Genomic DNA, 22,172 nt, shown 5'->3' with positions numbered 1-22,172 from the left:
GGATTGAAAACTTCGCTGCCGCCGATCTCTAACTTATCAGTATCTACGTGTCTACGTCTTCGTCGGCTTCGGATTGGCTGCCGCTTCGCGGAGCGTCCCGAAGCCGCGAAGGGAAGGGGGCGGGGGTTCTTATCGGCTAGTCTGTGCTTCGGGAGCTTACGGTTCGAGGTGGGGCAATGTGTTGGTATGGGAATGTGGGATTGGCTGTCGTGAAATGGTAAGCGAAACGATATGGGGAAGGAGTCTCTTTATTGATGGTACATTTATCGTATGCATTCTCTGTTCTTAAGGCTAAGTAACGAGTAACTAGAGATATAAAAAGGGGAAAAATGAGGCGGTGACGATCCCGCGATGCAGCGCGCTGTGACGAACCTTCTTAAGGTTCGTTACAAAATATTAGAAATAAACTATTAGAATGCTGTTCAGGCCAGCAGGAGATGATTGGGGAGATGAGGGGCGCTTGGGAGGTCTACGATCCACAGGTCACGATCCACACGGCGCTCAAGCCAGCATAGAGCATAGATCATAAGCCTTAGAATTTAGTTACGTTTCCACCCCAAACGGTCGAACTACCGCGCCCCAGAACCAAATACACTCCCACTTATCACGAAACACAGCTGCTTTTTTTTTTCTCGCGACGGCTTCTAAGAGGTTCACTGGATCAACGATTTTGACGTTTGGAGAATTGATCTTCGATCCGCCCCACTACAAACAAAAGCTTCTATGTTACAGCATATAAAATCGAAAAATTCACGTATTTTTTTTTATTTTGTATAGTACAAAACTTAAACTACGAAAACCTAAGACTTTACTTTATTTTTTAGTTTTTTTTTTTTAGTTTTTTTATTATTGTATTTTGTATTTTTGATGTTTTTTTCTGTTACTCTTAGAGCAACTTGTACTTTCGACTTCCGACTTAAAAAAAATAAAATAATTAAAAATGCGTGTCATCAAGGTCGAAGAATTTGGAGGGGTATATTATTGGGTTAAATTATCTGTCCAGGTTTCTAGGGTAGAGCTTCTCTTATTCTCATTCTGGCCAGCCTACGCCGGTATCTGGTTCTCGCAAGACGCCTCGCCAGTACATTAGGGTGGCTTCTGAGCTTACAAATCGCTTTTAAAATAAAACTAATTAATTTTCAAATCGAAACAAAAATTTTAATTAAATAAAATGGCTTTTTCATAAAAACTGTTATACAAATAATGCATATTCACAAGCATAATTTAATAAGATTAATTTCTATATGTGGTTTTTCTCTTTATTCTTAATTTAAATAATCAGTAATTTTTGATTGTTTATCAGTAGTTTTTGACTTATAAAAATAGTTGCGCACAGCATTATTTAAAATTAAAAAATTTTAATAGATAAATCCGCCGAGAACCGGCTCCACCACCTCGGTGGTTGCTTGCGTTGTTTTCGTTGTTCATCTCAAGGATAAACCAAATTGAACATTAGTTAAACATACATGCAACCAGTAAACTTACCTTGAATTTGTAATTGCGCGTCTGTATGCAGAAAAAATCGAAAATTGAAAGGCAAAAACAATTTCAAAGCGCCGATAAGCGACTATGATAATTTATTTAATTTTATAGTACACAGATGTGGCAGATGGCGCTTCGCACTGATCTTCCACCTGATCTACATGTAAATTCTCAATAAGTTGATGATCGTCGATATGCTGCGAATTTCACTGGATAATCCAATCTGATTGTTTTTTTTGATGATTTGCAGATAATGAGATGGTATATGTACATGTGTATGTTGTTCTTTTGATCGGTATTTTTGCTATATACACCCAGCGACAAAAAAAAAAACCGCACTCTGAAATTTCATGCATATTTGACTAAACCAGCATGAGGTTTTTCTAAATGTTATCCGATTTCTTTAATTTTTATTTCTTGTTGTCACTTTATCAATTTCAAACAAAAGTTTATACTAATTTGTTTTTACATCATAGTCATATACTTAGAAACAAATTATTTTCAAAGCACACGTTTGTACCGGTAATTTGTACCCAACGGAAGCAACCAAAACTAAATTTTTTCCAATAAGTTAAACGTTTTTTTTTTAAATTAGTAATTAATTAATATTATGTACATAGTACCAATCTCAGCAATGGATAAGGAAAGATCGTGTTATTATTAAACAAGATATAATTGGTTTAAAAATTATGTTAAGATATCAACAGAACTGTAGCAGCGTTTTGCAGACGATATTTCCGCACGAACTATTCAACGTCGGCCAAAGGAGGTGTCTTTAATAACAAGGACACCTGCCAAATAGCCACTTCTGCGTAGTTGAATAAAGAAAGCTCGCTTAAATTGGTCTGAAGAAAATTCAAATTGGAGTGAATCTGAGTGTTCACGAATCATACTCTCGGATGAGTTCAAATTTAATCTTATCGTACCCGATGGTTCGTGCACAGTTCGTCGCAGAAGAGGAGAATGCTTTTCCGAAAATTGCTGCATTGCCACCGTAAGGCATTCGCCTTGTATTTATGATCTTGGGATACAAATCTAAATATAAAACTGTGTCCCTAATTATGTATGATTAAGGGTATTCAAAAAGTATTCAAAAAAGTATGAAGAAATTATTCGCAGTGAAGTTGTGTCCAGTATGGAATCAGTTGCTGAGGGAGAAGAAAATACCATCTTTCCAATTCAACTAGATAAACGACAGATAAACATTTTGAAGCCGGAAGTGGACAAAAAGTCCCTAGATGGGCCATCTAACAGCACCGACCTCAATCCGATAGAGAGTGCAAGCTATTTAGGTTTACTTAGAATTTATATAAGTTAGGTTTGAGAATATAACGGATGAATATCTGAATTGGATGCCCAATAGAGTCAAATGTGTAATTAATCTTCTGGAGTCATTATCAAAAAGATTTTTTTTTGTTTTGTCTCTAAATAATATATTATTCCACTTTTAAGACCCATCTGACCCAGACAATGCCAAATGATTTTCGACGACTTTTGCCTCATCTACAAATTTTCTACTCGGAGTAAGGGAACTTTTCGGACAATACGTCCTGTTAAGTCTCCGACGAACCATTACAGCAGATTTTTCTTTGCCAATTTGAGCGGATATCGCCTTGGAAGACATGAACTGATCCTTTTTTTGCAAGACTGATGATGCGGGTGTCCGTTGTTAGAACAGATTTGTTCTTCCATCCTCGATTTTAAATAAGCAGATAGATAGATTTTAAAGCCAAAAATACCGAGCGTCCAAGACTTTTCGCAATTTCCCGGAGAATTTCCCTTTCTTTTTAAAGATTTATGGTTTACTTTTACTTCTTTTCTTCAGCAGTACGGCCTATCTAAATAATTTTTGTTAACTCTCATGTACTTAAATATCAAAGAACTCAATAAAAACCAACAAGCCTTAAATCCTTATGATTAGCCTTAGGATTGGCCTTTAAAATGTATAAATAACACCAGGCCAGACCAAAAATGCCCATACAGCAAAAATTTAAGCATAGAATTTTATAAATGAATTTGCGAATTTTTAAATATTAAATAATTAATTATATTTTAAATATTTAGCAAGACTGTAACCTTTCCGAATATAAACTATTGGAATCCATACATTTACAAAAATTCGAGCCATTCCATAACAAACTAGGACTAGGACGACACCGATGTACTTATTTTTTTGGCCAGTAGTGTAAGTAGTTGAACTAACAGTTGAGCTTATACTTGTTAGCAGCTTTAATGTTATCGCACTGTTAATGTGAGCTCATCTGTTGAGTTTTTTCCTTCCTGCTGGAAACTGTTATACCGGCAAACATGTTTTGTCAACATGCTGCGTATACAAGTTTTCAAGCACATGTTTACTCTCAGCATGTTGACAAAACATGTTCGATAATGCTTTTTAAAATTCGATAACAATCTTTAAAGTACGAGACAAAGCGAAATACAAGTGGAAAAATGAATTAAAACATAACATTTTTCCTACGTTTAATAACTGTCTCAACGAAATTTGTCCTGCTGTGTTTCAAGTGTTGCATTTTTTCTAGCAACATTTTAGAGGGGTGCGCGCAGCATGTTGCTGAGCGCTACCTCGTTGTGCGAACACACCCTGCTCTCGTATATACCGTATTCGTGTTCGGCGAAAGAGACCGCGAATAACTGAATTTTGAATTTCGTCGTTGCCATCAATTGGGAAAAATCTTCGAGCAAGGTCGGTCACGGTGCGGAAAATTCGTCGCGGAGTCGGTAGAGTCGGTAGAGTCGAGTTAATTTCGAGCGTTCGAATGAGCGTTTGAAAGGCAGCGTGGTGCCAAATGCGCTGAAAAATAATTATATGTGTCCATCGATCAACCATTTGTAGTCATCCGGACTCTCAATTAAAACTAAAAAATTAAACAGTGCAGCGAATACTCGGGTTTTTGCCAGTGCAACAAGATAAGTAAAGAAAAGAAAATAGAAAGAAACATAACGAAGAAAACTGTGTAACGGTATTGAGTAAAGAAAAAGTTGAACAGCTGAAGGCGAAAAGTGTCAAAAAGCAGAGACGAGACGAGACCCACCGAAATGGCCGGCATCCGGAGAAGTGTCTTCGCTATTGGATTACTTTACCTCCTGAGCGGCGCCCAGGCCCACCTGAACATCTTCCTGAATCTGCACGAGGTGCTGCGGCTAATCGGTGAGTTCCTATCCCCACCGAGAATCGCTTAAGTCCTTTTGTGCCGACAGAAGCTCCTCCTGGTCTCGGGGCCAGCAATCGATTATCAATTAAGTGGAAGCCTGGCCCAAGGGCCCATATGTTCTGTCTCGTAATTCGTGTCTCTTAGTTTTTAGTTTTGCATCCGTTGGTATTCGACAGAACAGTATCCGCTTCGTGAGACTACTTGCTCCAGCAGTTAGATTACAAATTGCCCTTAGAAATCATACTCGAAGAATTGGGAATGGCCTACGAATAGTTCGCTTGTAGGGAACAGATAGTATCTTCACACTTATTCGACTCAAAGTCTACTCAGGAGCCAGCCAGGAGCCTTCAGTCCGAATCCCAAACGCCTTTCCCCACTCTCGCCGTCTTATCTTCCTCAAACACTCGTGCACTCGCACTCCGCATACAAAATCCTGCCAGAAAATGTCACCAGAGCAATAAAAGCGAGGGAAATTGTTTTACAATGTGTCGCAGGCCCAACAAAGAATTTACAGCCACCTCAGAACGTGGCTGCAAGCGCGACAGTGCCCTGCTGCATAAAAAATAAATCAGTAGCCGGAGAAAGGGAAAGGAAGTCCGTGGGGAATGGGATCGTAAAACACATGCAAAGTGTTTGTTTGCTCTGGAGATGTTTGCGCGCAGATAGGAGGCATTATCAAAAATTATGTTGTAAAATTTACAACACCACACTCGTTGGGCAACGGACGCCTCCCTGGGCCCCCGTGAGCAGGCAGCGGCTGTCCGTGCAAACAGGCCAAGTGATTGATGGCCACAGCAGCAGCTCCAGGAGCTCGCGTCACTCTTGAATAACTGGGTAAATATTGGGACGAGTGCAACTCCAATAGAGGAGCTACTGCTAATCAGGCGCTTATCTGGCCAGTTATCACCGCTGCCACTCGTCGTAATTCATGTAGTGCATTCGTGTTGTTTGGTGTTGCCTGGGGCTGGCACCTGGGGATCGGGTGGGCTTTCGGGCTATCCCCTATCAGCTATTACCCGAGCGCCAGGCCAGCAGACAATCAATCAGTGGCGCTGGAGTGGTGTCTGCGGGGGAGATGTGGGTATTGGCCAGTCGAGGCTCTGCGTCTGCACTTGACGCGGCTCGAGAAATTTATTAGTTGTGTCAGCCGCGTGTCAAACGAAATCAAAATTTAAACCCATTAAGCGGTTGCCGCTGTTCTTTTGCCCTGCCCCTCCATCGCCTGCAGACAGAGGGGTTCTGGCCCGGCTCCGGCTTGGCTTGGCTTTGGCTTTGGCTTTGGGTTGCGGATTCGGGTGATTTTGGGCTGGGAGAGCGAGAGGGAGGGGGAGGGGGGAGACGACCCTCTCCAATTATTCAGCGGTGACAGCGGGTTGCATGCCTGACCTACTTCTGGCTCTCGGCTCCCTATATGCGATACGATACGATACGATATATATGTATATGTATTGGTACATGGTGGCTAGGTGTCACTGCTATTTCATTTTATTTTTCCAGCGGTGGCTTCAAAAGCCTTTGTGTGAGTGCACATCAATTAAATTGTCAACCCGCCACCAGCAAAAAAGCGGAGGAGCTGGGCAGCGGCAGGGTCTGCGGCAGCAGAAGAAGCAGCGTTTTGTGCACTTGCAGCGGTAGTTGTAGTTGTAGCTGGGGCATCGCATTCACATTCACCGTTCGTTAGGTTAAAATCCATCTGCCCCAAAAGCCCTACAGCCCCACAGCCCCACAGCCCCTCAGCCCCACAACCCCACAGCCCCACAGCCAGAGTGAAGTGCGCTCCAAATTGCTCAGCTCTATGTAAACCGTGTCATCAGGTGTGGATCGGACATCATGGGCTCCACTCGGTTCTGCTGGGCGCTTCAGTGGTTCTGCTCGTTAGCGAAATGAGCGGAAATGTAAAGTGGTCGAAAGAGTGGCGAGCCATAATGAAGGCCTGCAATAGTTTCCTCTCTGAGTGGAAATCCTCTCAGATGCGAAATTTGTTCCTAAAATGCGAGCCTGCTAAAAGATCCCAGCTCTTACTAGAATGAGGACACTGATTCGCACCAATCAGAAATGTGCTAGATCATAATCAATAATTTTGAAACATTACCCCAACACTTTGCCCCATCTGTTGTCACCCAAAAGTTTCCTTTGCACTTCGACCAGTAAGCCAGACGAAAGTTTGTGCAACTTTGAGAGTCCCTGCCAGCTTTCTGCACAGATCTACATCCACATCCACACCCGCATCCCCATCCTCTTCCTCTTCCTTATCCACACATCCAATCGACAATTGCCAGTCACGTCTCGGGACTGTCTATCAACACTTGCTAATCCCATGCCTCTCTAAACGATTTGACATTTTGCACTGGGCCAAAAAGGATTCATCATCTGCAGTGGAAAGTTCTGAAAATCGTTCTGCAGATTGTTGCCGATTCACGCTCGGCTAATAAAACCAAGAGCATTTGGCTAAAAATACAAAACATATTTTGGCAAGTAATGTGGACTCAATTAGCGAACGGCGTCATCGTCATCGTCATCCGCCCCCAACGGGGGCGTCCTGCTAAGACCTTTAAGCCGTTTGCGCGCAGGGGGAAAATACAGTTCGAGACAGAATAATTAATATCACGTTGGCAATCGAATCGGAGCAGGAATTTCGGCTAGAAGTGTTTGTGTTGACAACAGCTCGTTCCCCGTCTAAGTCCCTTTCTGTGCCACGAGAACATAAACAACCGTCCTGTCCCGCCTCGTCCTTTTGGGTGCTGCATTCTGGGTGCTGTGCTGAGCGTAATTGGCAAATGAACAACTCGCAGAGAAAGGATTAGAGGCAGCAGATGGCTGGGACCGTGTTGACGCCGTTGCAGGGACAAGGACGATGACGCAGCCAGCGGCAACGGCATTTGCAACATTTTGCTCGCTTGGCGGAATCTCAGCTGCCACTTAAATCCTGCCGCGGATGCACACACGCGTCAATGTCATTGCCCCGCCTCCATCCTCCGTCCTCCATCCTTCACCCTCCATGCTGCAAGTCATTGGCTCTTCTGCACCGCCCCGCTCGTTGCATAAGCATTGGCCGACGCACTTCACGGTAATGCCAACAGCTACGACGGTACGCGACGGTACGGATAAAAATCGGTTATGGCTGGGTGGCCACGCCCCGTAACTGCCGCCTCCACTCGCGCTTAATTGATTCACTAAATGATTTGCGGAAGTGGAAGTTGTTGCCGCAGCAGAGAGAGAGCCGTGGCGTGTGACAATAACAGTAACAAAAACACAAGCCCACAAACAACTCGACGGCCAACACCACACGCACTGCCTCAACTGAGTGGCATGGCAGGCCTACGAGCTTTGACTCTATTTGGTTTATATTTACTTTAAAATCTTGTATCAAAAATTAGAGGGGTACCAACTACATATTAGAAGTGATGAAATTCGTGTATTCCACGAATATCAGCTAAAATAAGTTATGAATAAACACGTACATATATCAACTGCCTGTACCTCGAAACTCAATCGGTTCAATTGCACATCGGCGATGTCTGAGAATGTTTCTTCGCATATGTAGTTCCTATTGAGTTTCCAGAAAATCTCATTGCCAAATGATATTCTAGTCCCGTTCTGACCACACTTCTAACGATTGGTTGTTCAGGATGTATTGCATAGCTTTACCGAAAACTACTACCAATTATTTGATGCACAACTGTGGAAAAACGATTGAAACAGAAGCTCGTTTAGTTCGTACATATCCTTCAAGGAGAGCATCACTAAGACAGTCTTTATTCGGATGTAGAAATGTATTCTTTGCAGCGAGCTCCCTTCTGGGAGAGTTCTATTCTGATCAGAGCTGTCAATCTACGTAATTTATGGCACTCACATTACGGCACTTATCGCCAAAGGGCCCAGAGAAATAAAGAAGAATTAAACTATCTGAAATTGCTTTGGGCCAGCCCGTTTGGCCTGGCTTTCAATTAAGCTAAATTTATTTAAATTAAAATCATATTTCACATTCCAATTTACCAGAGCACGCAACGCACACACGAGCACCGCAGCCCCCGAAGAGACCCACGGAAGAAATGTGCTTCCCTGTCATATCTCAAGTGCTTCCAAGCCCTCTCCGGCTGGCCGGCTGTCCGAGCTTTCCGGACTGGTTATCAAATTAATTTAATCAGATCCAATTGTTTATGTTTTTGGATGGTTTTTTCTCGGGTTTTATTTTTCTTTTTCTTTTTGTTTTGTTGTGTTTTTTTGCATGATTGGTGGTCGTCAGACACGAAAGGGGAGAGGCTGAGGCTCCGCTACCCCAACCCCCAACCCCCTGGAATGAGTTGCACCATTTCCAATTGAGTGTGCTTCTCCCTCAGTTCTGGCCACATTAGTACTGGCAATCGCACTCGCTCTCCATCGCTTCCCCCGCGCTCCGTCAATTATCGGGCTAGACAAATTGTTGCGTCCGTTATGAGGCGGATTTAATGGGGGCCCGGGATTGATGGCAAACACATGTGGGCGGTGGAACAAACTCATGAATTTCCTCGGTATTGTGGAATTTTGGAAAAACCGAAACTCAATTGAAGTGCGATTTGCTCTGGGGTGGTGGGGGACGGATTAAATCAATGCAAAAGAGTCTTAAGTCCATGGTAATCCTTGAGAAATGGCCAAATCATCTTGCCAAAAACGATAGTCTGCGAGGAGTAATCTCTGGGCTGCCAAAGAATAAACGCATTAAATAATATTCCCCTGTCGCTTCTCCGGGGGAAATCTTTTTCCCACAATCATGATGAGCCATGAGCGATTGGCGGGGGGTGGCCGATGGGGTGGGCAGATGCATCAGCTTAGCTGCGAATAAAACGTCTAAATAAACAAAGCCAGAAGCATTTGACGCGTGCAGGGCAAAAGCAATTGTATCTTGTGGATACCTTCTGCTACTCGCACTGGCTCTCACCCTTCTCACCCAGCCTCCTCTCCGAACTCTCCCCCCGCTGGCCAGTGCCAGCCCGGAGAAAAAGTGAGAAAAGTCGCACACAAGAATGACAAACGTTCCAGGCTCGTCATTCCCGTTCCTGGCGTTGTGGTGGTGGTCTCATTCTACCTTTGCAGCAACAGTAACAACAAAAGCAACTACAACAACAACAGCAATGCTACTTAATGGACCAGAAATGCGTCGTGCAAACACAGCAGCAATCCCCAGCTCCCTGACCCTCGTCCTGCCGCTGCCGCTGCCGCTACCGCTACCGCTGCGTATGCAAACAAACGGGGAACTGTGCCCGAAAGGGAAATGCTCGGCACCGTCAGGCAAAGGGGAGTGGGAGAGTGGAATGGGTACAGGGGCAGAGAAGGACTGCGATGAGGACTGACTCCATGGAAAGCAGGCGGAGCCGCGCACTTGAGCACGCCGCATCGTGGCTGAGTCCTGCCCTCACCCGCAGCGCACCGCTACTCCAACACCAAGCTAGAGACATGCCCGGACCAAGCCCGCTCCATACACACACACACACCCACCCCTGGTGCAGGCGACGGCTGAGACGTACACCTCCTTTCATCTTCCCAACCCTCGCTGAACGGTTCGTCCGGAGAATGGGCCTGAAACCTCGCCTGCAGTCTGCCTGCAGGCCGACATTCCACTGATGCCATGGCACAGTGGCTCGCATCCTGCGAAGAGTGCATTCGATGTAAGGGAAGAGAAAGGACTTGGATGGATACTAGTATACCTATTGTTTCATTCATTCATATTCTGGGGATTCCCAGCCCACTGTGCGCAGTGTCGTTAGCGGCTCATATTTTTATTGCTGGCGAATCCCTGACGTTGCCGCCCTCCCTCCTCGCAGGCGGCTCCTGACATGACTCTCGTAATGAGCCCGTAAATTATTTTTTATTATTTCGTATTTAATTTTTTCATTGGCTGGCATTGTTCCTTCTTTACTCCTTTCCTGCGACAAGGACGAGGGTAACAGCGGTGCAGCAGCGGCGGCGCGTGTGTGGCATCCATTTGATGCTGGAATTGATTGTGGGAATATTATATGACGTCTGCTGGGTGGGGGGGCGGCTAAAGCACCTCAGGGCAGCGGTTGAGTGCGAATCGATACTCGTCCTGAATCGATATCGATAGTCGCTGTTCTCGCGCCAAACTTCCTTGAAACGAACCACAACATAACGGTCTTCCGTCAGGGAATCTACGAGTATGAAAATAATGCTAATTAGTAATTACTTTCCGCACAATTTCGAGTATCTTCTCCATGGGTGGAGCATGCATTTATAAGCACATATGTATGTATGTATGTACACACATCTGCATGCATGTATGTACGCAGCTTATTGGAAAATTTCACACGCCCGCACAAGTCTGCTCAGAAGCCGTCCCAGAAGCAGGGGCACCATTAGCTTCCCACGAACTGGGACGAGGGGATGCCCAACAGAGGAGTGTGTCTGTTCTGATAACATTTCTGGCAATTAACAATTTTTGGAGCACTTAAGGGCCGCAAAAATGATGTGCATGTGGGGGCCTAATGGGTAATAATGAGGGATTGGATAAGTGAAGGAACGAAGCAACAGCTGAGGAGGCTGCCCTCCACAAAAATCGATGGGACTGAATGTGCCACTGAAAATACATAAGAAGTATTTACACACTGATTACCAATGCGAATCGTACATTCTCGTCCAAGAAATTCTCTCGGAGCGCAACGAATTTTGGAATTTCGATTCCTTCGATTGACCCACTTATAGTTTGTGTTTTTCGGTTCCGCCTTGTCACGCCGTGATGGCTCCCAACACTCCCGTCACTCCGACATATGCCAAATGTTTTTCAACAATTTTGCGCCAATCAAAACATGCAAGAGAACGGCGCCCCTCCGCCGTAACAGACTCCCAGCAACAGCTTTGACCATATAATTTTCGAGTATGGTATGTCTTCAATCGGACTGAGGCTGAGGCTGGGGCTGAGGCTGGGGCCTCTTCTGGCTTGCTACTTTGTAATTTTTCTGTCACGCGTGAAGGAAACTCCACATGGCACGTGAAGAGAGCAGGCAGATAGGGATCGGACGATCGGCGGGGCGAGCAAGAATCCTGATTATTTTGCGGTTTATTTTAAGTTTAATTAAGCGATGATACGGAATATTTATAAAATGTATTTCATCTGAAGAGCAAGGCAGACGAAACAGCGTCCTCCCCCGTCCCCTGTCCCACTACCATGTGAGCGCAAGTGTGAGTGTGAGTGTGCGTGTGCTCGCTATGGCCCATGGCGCATGGGTGTTCGGCAGATTCGTTCCGCGGCGAATGCAATTCGCTCTGCGTTCTCCCGTGCATTAGTCGCGGTTATTATCATGTCTGCTCTCCCGCTCTCCTTGTCCACCTATCTTCTTTCTCTTTCTCTTTCTGCTGTGTGCGTTTGTTTGGACAGCCAAATGGGCGTTGAGTGTCTGTTTGAGTTGGGTGTGTCGAAAGGAAGACAAAGATAGAGAGAAGCAGAAACAGAAACAGAAGGAGAGATAGAGATGGAATGAGGAGTATTAGCAACATTAACACATTAACATATTTAAATGTGGCATAAGCCAGGGGTGGCAGGGCGGCCGATGAATAAATAAGTGAATGAATGAGTGCATTCAATTGGAAATCTATTAAGTGAGCGGCAAAGAGCGGCCCCAGCAGCGTCTGAATGATGTGCGATGTATCCATAAAATATGCATAGAATTCGCTTCAAAACGCTTCAATCCAGAAGAACAGCGAAATCTCACTTTGAACAGGAGCAGTGGGTCCCGTCCGCACACACCTCATTGTTCCACTTAACTTGCAATAAACTGGCCGAAATCCCATACAATTATCCCACCGCTAAGCTGTGTTAATTATATCTGTATCTTGACTGTTTTTTCCCTCACACGCCACTTATCCACCAGGGTAGAGTTGATGAGCGAACAGAGGACCCCAGAGAACCACAGAGGAGAAGATATCGAGGAAGTGCGAAAGGGAAAAGGGCAAGAGTACTCGCTCCGAAAGCTTCTGGCACCCATCCAGCTGCCGCCCTCCGTCCCTCCGTCCCTCCGTCCGTGGCTCCCTGTGTGTGGTATTCGAAAAAATTGTATTTTCCATTTGCCGCCTTCTGCCTTGTCACGTTTACAAGATGATAAACTAAAGCCCTAACCACTTTTCAACGACGAATGAAAACAAACCCAAAATACACACATGCGAGGATATGGGTATGTGTATTTGCTTGACCCAAAAAAAACACTCACTCTGGCCCAAACAAAGGCCGAAAACTTTTTACGCCTGCCACGAGGGGAAGGTGTGGGTGGGGCAGTGTCCACTTCAGTGGCAGCCACGCCTCCGACACCAGTGCCTCCAATGCAACAATGCTAATCTGCTCTTGCAACTTCTCTTCTCTCTCCGCTCTGCCATCCGCTCTCTTTGGCTCATTGTTTGCCTCCCAGCAGCTGCTCGGCAAAAAGTCAATACGACAAAGTCCGTCGCCGTAGCCGCAGCCATAGCCGTAGCCGTAGCCGTAGCCGTATGCTCCTCACTCGGTCAGAGTCATAAATTACAGCATCCCGGGGGTGCTATTGAAAAATATGTGCGTCTCCTCTCCTCCAGCAACTCCAGTGCCACACTGAGAGAAAAACAAAGCGCCATGGAGCAGGAAACACACACCTGAAGGCAAGAACAATTCCGAAACAACTAGATCATAAATCAGTTTCCAGTACCCAGTACCAGTAAACGATGTCCCAGTGTAGGAGCTCGCCTCATCTCCGTGTTTGTTTTGGGCTGTTTGCGATGCCCGATGCCCCGATGCCCCGAGGTGGCTGCTAACTGCTCCTGCTGCCTTGTCAAAAATTGTTCATAAATTCTACCTCAAAGCAGCGCCCCTGCCCTGCCCTGCCCGCCCCGCCCCGCCGTGCCCAGGCCCATACTCCGTCGCAAACTCCGAAAAATTTCAGCACAGGAAGTTGCTGTTTACTTAAGGCTCACAAAGCACACAGAAACAAATTCACATACGACTTTGCGGGTTTTCTGGAATGTCTTTGGACCGGTCGACCCCAGGACCACCCAGGGATGCAAATCCAAGCCGCAACGCCATTAGAAGCTGACCCAAGCAGGTCGAACCGCACCGTAAACCGCAACGAAAGCTCCCATCTCCACCCTCAACTGGGCCACACACTCTGGGGGCACCTGCCCCATATGGAGGAGCACCGCCCCCGCTTTATGACTTAACATACATTTTATGACAGCGCCTAGACACCGATACAGATACAGATACAGATACAGCTACAGCTATATATATATAGAGGCGGAGAGGGGGGATCCCTCAGCTAAAGGTGATAAAAATTTCATTACGTCACGCAATGCTCAAGCTACGTCGCAAGAGCGAGCCAGAGCTAGCAACGTTGCCTGGATTGCTTGTATTGCCTGGAAAATTGAAAGAAAACTTTGCACCAGTGGCAAGTTAATGGCTGCCTCTGTCCCAGCGTTTCCGTGGAAGAAATCACTGTCATGGGAGAGCTGATGGGGATTGGTATGGGGATGGGGATGAAGGGGCAGGACTGATGGATGTGAGTGGGTGTTGCCATACAGGTATCTGCCACGATTCCCTGCGGCTGTCAAGTGTTGCTGCCTTCTATCTGGTCTCTCGGTTAATAATCACATTTACTCCTACAGATAATCACATTAAATTTAAGACCTTCCCTGTTAATGCTCCTTTTGATTTTTTTATGAGTTCATAGGACTCACTTCACATCACATCGCATCGGCTGCCATCCCGGAGTAGGAGTGGCAATGGGGGAGCCTAGTTGCGGCTTGGTTGGGGTTGGCGTTGGGGTTGCCGTTGCCGTTGCCGTTTCCCCCGAAGCGCACCTGCTCAAGTGCCTGCCGAAGGGTGTATTTTGAAGCAGATATCGGCCAAGTAGCTCGGGCATTAGATTAATTACAGATTAGTGGGGAAATAATTAAGCTGTTTAAGTGTCTTGACCCAAATGGGTTCAGGCGAGGTGCGGTGTGGTGTACGGTGGCTTGGGGGAGCGATACTAAAGTCCTTTTGACGAATTTAATTTATTTTTTGTAATTTGTAAGAGTATCGAGAATTGTTCGAGGATTATTACACCATTGATTTCATGATACAAGAAGGCCACGGATCTCTGGGATAAATCATATTTCTGAATCACAATCATATGCTCGAATATCAGTGGAAGAGAAGTTTATTGCCCCCAGTCATTGCTCTCTCCGATTCCGATCCTGAGCCCTTTCCCAGTACAGACGGAATTAACATTTTTAATTGAAAGAAACTGAAGAGACCTAACGAAGCTTGGGACAGACATTCCCATTCCCATTCCCATTGCCTTTTGCAAAGCCTGCAAGAACCATAAATGTAATGCGTGTCTTTTATGGGCTTTGTCATAGAAATCTACAGGCATTTGGTAACATAATTTATGCACCACTGCAGGCTGCCTCGCAGAATTTATGGTGTTGACCGGGCCAAGAGCGGGAAAGGGGCAGTCCCAAATGAAGAGGCCGCGTCGAGGTGATAATGTAAAAGAAAATACACGGCTCTGGAGGTGGAGCGTTGCAGAGCAGGACTGGGACATGATGATTGCGTTTGTGCTGCAGGCGGGCAATACGAAAGGAAAAGAACAGAACCAGCAGCAGCAGCAGCAGCAGCAGCAGCAACAGCTCCAACATCACGGTTGCAGAGCCAGGCCCAGACTCAGAAACAGACGCAGACGGAGAGGCTGGAAGGGACCGGGGAAAATAAATTGCAGCTGCTCGAGCGGGCGATGAAATACAAATAGAAATACTTGGCAGCTACTGGATGAAGTTGCCACACAGCCTGCCACTGACTGGCAGACTGGCAGACTGTCAGAGCGCCCCAACGCTGCCTGGCCGGAGCTGGAGTCACTTCACATGTCCTTTGGCTTGTTTGTCTTACACTCTGACGCTCTGCGGATCGGATCCGAGTGGAGCGGAGCGGAGTGGAGCGGAGTGGAGATGGGCAAGCTGATGATAAGTTGTTTGGTCAGACAGCGCTGTGCGAAGAGGCCTTACCCACGAAGCCAGCCAAGCACGAATCATGACCATTTGAGCATAAAAATTGCCTTACCTTGGTCTTTGCTAGCTGTCTGCCCGCTCCCTCCTCCCTGCTCCCTGCTCCCTGCTCGCTCCCTGTGCAGAAACCAGGCACCAGGCACCAGGCACCAGGCTTCCATGTCTGCTCTTGACCTTTTATGGTGAGACTCAGAGTCGGAGTCGGAGTCGGAGTCAGACTCCAGTGGACTCCAGTGCGATTTAATCAGCATCCTCGACTAACATATAATTTGGAGAATTGCAAGATGCATTTAGGAGTTAGTTTGAGCATCAAAGGAAGAGCGAGAGAGGAAAGGGAGGGCGCTTGAGTTATGATGTGCCTGCCTTTGGCTTAGACAAATTTTGCGGCTCTGTCTTCGTATGTAGATAGAGATTGAAATGGCAAAACCCATTAGATGTCTGCACAACCCTTGTCTCTCTACCCCTGCCCCCGGACAGCCCTTCCGAGGGCGGCCCTAAATCAGCATCAGCTTCTAGGCCAATGCCCAACCAAATGTCATCATCAGCCGCGGGCCGATTCAGATAACTCCCCCAGATAATAATAAAAATGTCGTCTGACTTTAGACACCCTCACTCGCTCACTCTCCAACTCTCCAACTCTCCCTCACACCCTCTACAGCGCCTCTGTTTGGGACCAGGCCCTCGCTTGGGGTCTGCTTTAATGCACAACATATTCATGTGTCAAAAGACAATTTCGGATTTATGGCCTGCGAAATCCCCCACCAGATCCAAACTCAAACTCAAACTCAAACCCAGTCCCGAAACCCCACGGACGAGACTACGAGAGAGCCAGAGTGACGCAATGTGGGCGAACGAACAACAGAAAAAATATGTTAAGAAAGCATAAAATGATATCCAAACTACCCACAACTCGTATGACATGGTCTGGCTATGGTCTTGTCTGGCTCTGGTCTGCTCTGGTCTGGAAATCTCACTCGTGTCTGGCTTGGGTTTGCATAAATTAGGGTCCGGAAGGGTTGCTGAAAGGCCTCGGGAGGGGCAGGGGAACCCTCGCACGAGCATTCCGAGGCTATTGGGAGCTCAAAAAATTGGCAATTCTTTCTCCTCTTTTCGGTTTATGCGTTAGCCATGGCGTTTTTAGGGTTGTAATTGAAATTAAATAGATGTCGTGCCATGAATTCAAATCGCTTTCGTTGAGGCTGTGGCTGTGGCTGTGACTGCGACTGGGAGTCTGGAAGCGGTTGTGGTGCTGAAGCAGTTGAAGAGATGTCCCCCAACGGTGGAGAACGAGTTTGCGAGTTATTTTTGGCCAAATTAAAGCCACTTTTTGCCCGCTTTCCGGCGGAGACTTTCCTGCTGGAAGTCAACTCTTCCATCGCCCAGTGGCGACTGGCGCAGCGGGAGACGCAATTGCTTTCGCCTCCCTTTTATCCGTTTTTCTTATTTTCATTCGCGCAGTTTCCAAAACTTTTACTTTTCGCCGAGCGTCGAATTTATGTGTCAGTGGCACTTGAAGCAGAAGTTTTTCGGGGGCTGCTGCTCCACACCCTCCCGGCTGCCGTCGCGCTGCCTCCACGATTGATGGATGCTGGGGAAAATCGATTTTCCTCACGGCACCTGCCCTGCCAGCCCTGCCCCGCCCTGCCCTGCCTGGCATCGACTTCATTTGTTGGGCAATCAGCACTAATTAGCACTAGACCCTGGAGTTGAAATGCAAAACGCGTCGCGAGGGGCTGAGTAAAGGGTCCAAGTAAATTGCTATTACTTGTCTATGATTGCTAGGGGTGGGGACACGGGGTTGGTGGCTGGTGGCTGGTGGCTGTAGTAGAATGTGAGCCGCATCTGCGGAAGGGAATTTCAATTGTAATTGTTCCCAAAGTTTCAAGAGAGGGAGCAGTAGAGTTTTCTCAGGGATTTTCTTTAATTTCTGTGCTTTGCTGCATTCAATGAGCTGCACCTCCGCATGTCTGAGGCCCATTAACCCTTTGACCCCCCTGCTGTGATGCAGTTATCATCAGCTCTCTATCTCCGCCGACTCAGTTCATTATGCGACAGTTTTTCATATCTACCCTTAAACCTCGAACTCCACCTCGAACTCCAGCTCCAGCTCCAGCTCCCCTCCCTCCCAGGACATCGCTACTAATTACATTTTCAGAGTGCAAACGAAGCGTGCAAGGAACCGGAGAGGCAGTGCTGGAGTGCCTGGTCTGGGTGCCGGGCTTGTCCCCACTAATTAGTACGATATAAGTATATATGAATATATAGACCGCTTTATGCACTAGCTTCCCTCTCTCTCTCTCTCTCTCTTGCGCTGTGGGTGCCATGAATAGGCCGAAGCATAAGTGGCATAAATTAAAATAAAATGTACAAGAATAAAATGTAACTGCGACGAGGCAGCGGCAACGGCAACTGCGATAAAAATCTAAAATAAACATTGCCTCTTGCTGCAGACGGGGCATGCAACGCACACATGCAGCAGCTAGGCAGGGGCATGTGCAGGGGCAGTGGCAGGGGCAGGGCAGCCTTAATTAAGCATGAACATTTAACCTGCCCACCGAGCCACGCCTCCGCGAGAGGGAGAGAGTCGGAGTCGCGTGTCTTGGCCAGGGGTCCGCTCGGGTCCTAAATTTTGATTGATTTATTGAGCGCCACGGCAGGCAGGGATCGGTGCGAGGGAGGGGTCACCGTCACCCCTTAGCCCGAGTAATCGTACGGCTAATTTAATTAAAAATGCATTGTGAGACAGGTAGCAGTTACAAGTTGCCTCTGCGGCAGTCCCAGTCCCAGCCTCATGGTGCGGGGCAACATGCAACATGCACAAGCTGTCAAAACTATCAGATCAATTTAGATACAATGGCGACCAGACCCTTGGACAGGTGTCTGTTATAAGTGGGTTACCTTCTGTCTCTGCTCTCTGCTTTTAAGGTGGAACGTTAACTGCCCGGCTTGGCTGTTTTTAAGGACACTTTAAGGATACTTTCCCCCTTGTTCCAAGGCTGTTGTCCAAACAAAAGAGAGCGTGGGAGACAAGCACTTTGAAGCGAGCCGGCTGCCATTTAACTCCTTCAATCTGTCACTGTAGTGTCTCGATGGACAGATATTGGCCGAGTCCCGATTCAGGGGTGGGGGGAAAATCAATTTACCACGCCCTCGCCCCCGCCCACCCACAAGGAAGACGGTTATCCCTGGTGATTGATTATGCAGCCGTCTAGTGTGACTTGGCGAAAAGTTCTTCCCTGATAGGGAAGGGGTACGGATTCATTTCCTCGGGGGTCGGATATTGATTTGGGGGTCACAGTCACAGTCACATGCTACAAGCATTGCTATAAGATTTCCGTCTCTCTCTTTCTTTGAAGGCGTCTCCGCGGAGCTGTACTATGTGCGGGAGGGAGCCATTAACGATTACGCCCTGAACTTCGCAGTTCCTGTGCCGGCCAATATCAGCGACGTGACCTTTACCTGGCAGTCGCTGGTGGAGCACCCGCTGCCGTACAGCATCAACATAGCCACCTCGGACACGGACGTGCTGCCCCGCCCACTGCTGAACATCTCCCGGATCGGTGACGTGCCGCAGGAGCCGCAGACCTGGGGCATCGCCCTCAAGTGCTCGGGCACGCGCAACGCCGAGGTCACCGTCACCATCAACGTGGAGGTGATCCTCGACAGGACCACCAACAACAACACGAACCTGATCTTCAAGCGCAAGAAGATCTGCCTGAAGGAGGAGCAGGACAGCGCCCACGAAGAGTACGACGACGACGACGTGCTGCAGCCGGCCCTGGGCGGCCACGAGAACGTTCAATATGTCGACCACAACGAGGAGCACGTGGTGGCTAACGGGCACTTGGCTCCCAGCGCGGATCACGACAAGGTGAAGCACCGGAACGTGGTGACCGAGCCGTCACTGAATGTGGGTCGAGGCAATGGCAACGGCAATGGCAACGGCAATGGCAATGCGGGAGGGTCCAAGCGGGACTTCGATCCCATGCTGAGGGAGAACCTGGTGCCGCCGGCCAGCGGCCTCGTCACGCTGATTGTGGGCGGCATCCTGGCCCTGGTCCTCGTGTCCACCCTCATTCTGATCGCTTACTGCGCCAAGGGTCCCTCCAAGCGCCATCCCTCGAACGGGGTGCACTTGATCAAGACCTCCAGCTTCCAGCGCCTGCCCACGATCTCGTCCACGGCCCACAACTCGATCTATGTCTGCCCTCGACCATAACGCCCACATACGCGACCCTGACGCGGCCATTTCGCGAATATGAGCATGAGCCTGAGGAGTTCAACCGCCGTCTCCAGGAGCTGACAGTCCAGAAGTGCCGCGTGCGTCTCTCCTGTCTCGTGCAGGAGGGAAACTTTGGGCGCATCTATCGCGGCACTTACAATGACTGTCAGGAGGTTCTGGTTAAGACTGTGGCGCAACACGCCAGCCAGCTGCAAGTGAATCTCCTGCTCCAGGAGTCCATGATGCTCTACGAGGCCATCCATCCGAACGTTCTCTCCGTGCTGGGCATCTCCATCGAGGACTACGCCACCCCGTTCGTCCTCTACGCGGCCACGGGCAGTGTCCGCAACCTGAAGACCTTCCTGCAGGACCCCTCCTACGCACGCAGTGTCACCACCATTCAGACGGTGCTAATGGCCTCCCAGCTGGCCATGGCGATGGAGCACTTGCACAACCACGGCGTCATCCACAAGGACATAGCGGCCAGGAACTGTGTGTAAGTTGAGCCCAATCCCAAATGGGATCTTCAGGTGCCCCTGTGCCGAGCTACAATCTAAGGAACGCCTCCGCCATCCTCCCTCTTTTCTCCCTCAGTATTGACGATCAGTTGCGCGTGAAGCTAACGGACAGCGCCCTTAGTCGGGACCTGTTTTCCGGGGACTACAACTGCCTGGGCGATGGCGAGTATCGACCCATCAAGTGGCTCTCCCTGGAGGCCCTTCAGAAGTCCCACTACAACGAGGGCAGCGATGTGTGGTCCTTCGGCGTCCTCATGTGGGAGATGTGCACGCTGGGCAAGCTGCCCTACGCCGAGATCGATCCCTATGAGATGGAGCACTATCTCAAGGATGGCTATCGACTAGCTCAGCCCTTCAATTGTCCCGACGAGCTGTAAGTATACCTCAGCCCTTTATTTGTATACCTATGTACATATATTTTTGCAGACGCAACAGCCCCCATAGAGGAGGTTTCTTTGTGTTTCGTTTACTAAACTGTGGGCATTGTCTTTGTTTTCTCATCACCTGCAGCTTTACGATCATGGCCTATTGCTGGGCCTCGATGCCGGCCGAGCGACCCTCGTTCAGCCAACTGCAGATCTGCCTCTCGGAGTTCCACACCCAGATTACCAGATATGTTTAACCAGCGGTGCTGAAGCATGCCAAGACCTGTAAATACAACAAGAGGCGACGTCGCAAGATATTCCAGCAGACCACGTCGTCCACTCTGTTCCCAAAGACATATTTAAATGGTAGCGCCTAGAGCGGGGCTCGCATCTACTCGTAGAAGATCCCCCGCACGTATTCTTATTATGTGTATGAAGATAGTTATTTATGCAGAAGGAGTGCGAGAGGTGCCGTCGGGTGCGTTGGGTAACGCAAGCAGAAGATCTTAGAAAGAGGAACTACCGGAACTACCCAACTGCCCGACGATGCTCTATGCCCTATGTAGCACTTATTTATAGGCTAGCGTGTAAGGAGACAAGTGACATTTCAATGCAAACATTATAAGATACAGAACATACGAGTACACACACCCCTATGTCCCCCTGTTAGAGATACTAGCACCTTCGCTCTGTAGGAAGAGCCAAGCCCAGTAGAGAACAGGTAAAAGTTTCAATGAGAATCCAAATGGGTTCTTGCAGAACTTCAATAAAAACTAAAACTAAACATACGGATAGTAAGCATGCATAGCCCCAGTACTAGGATAGGAACCGAACCCCAGTATGTCCAGGAGAGAGGAGAGCTCTTGAAGTTGCAGTCATTATAAATACTAGTGGGATACCAATACAATACCGAAACGTATATCTATGCAAGTGTATTCACGTGTACGTACATGTCTAAGAACCGTAGTGCTAGTAAGACTCTACATATTTATCTAATGTTAGTGCACATGCGATAAAGCCCCCTCCCCTTCTCAGTTAGCTCCCCGCCCCTTTCAGACTAAAGTTGTACGTTTTTTTGTGTAATATACTTAAGCAGTTTGCATTAGGGCCTAAGTTATTCCTATGATTTGTATTGCAAGACACAAGGAAATACCATTTCAATAAACGTCCGTGCATAATATTTAAAACACAACCAAATGGACTCTTTTATAAGTGGGGCGAATGGGAGATCGCTATGGAGCCTCTGAGGAGGGTAAGTAAAACATTTCCATTCTGGGCAACAATTGAGTCGGCCCACGGCCACGCCCGTCACTTAGGCTAAAACAACGTGCTCTAAGAGCAATGTGCTGTTTGGTTACCGCACAACCCCAGCCCCGGCCCCATCTACACCTTCATCTCCATCTCCATCTCGTAGCCATCA

At 47.6% G+C, this 22,172-nt stretch overlaps 1 protein-coding gene across 1 annotated transcript; it reads left to right on the top strand.

The window, feature by feature from the left end:
• The first annotated feature begins 4,137 nt into the window (after window positions 1–4,137).
• Window positions 4,138–21,944, top strand: LOC108163399 (tyrosine-protein kinase Drl). The gene is given in 5 exon segments (XM_017298661.2): window positions 4,138–4,648; window positions 19,004–19,855; window positions 19,858–20,365; window positions 20,464–20,760; window positions 20,898–21,944. Coding segments are annotated over 5 exon segments (2,001 nt in total). The 5' UTR covers window positions 4,138–4,536; the 3' UTR covers window positions 21,130–21,944.
• The last annotated feature ends 228 nt before the right edge of the window (window positions 21,945–22,172 follow it).

Source organism: Drosophila miranda, chromosome 4 (genome assembly GCF_003369915.1).
Source record: "Drosophila miranda strain MSH22 chromosome 4, D.miranda_PacBio2.1, whole genome shotgun sequence".
Classification (NCBI taxonomy): domain Eukaryota; kingdom Metazoa; phylum Arthropoda; class Insecta; order Diptera; family Drosophilidae; genus Drosophila; species Drosophila miranda.
This window is presented reverse-complemented; position numbering and strand designations above follow the sequence as displayed.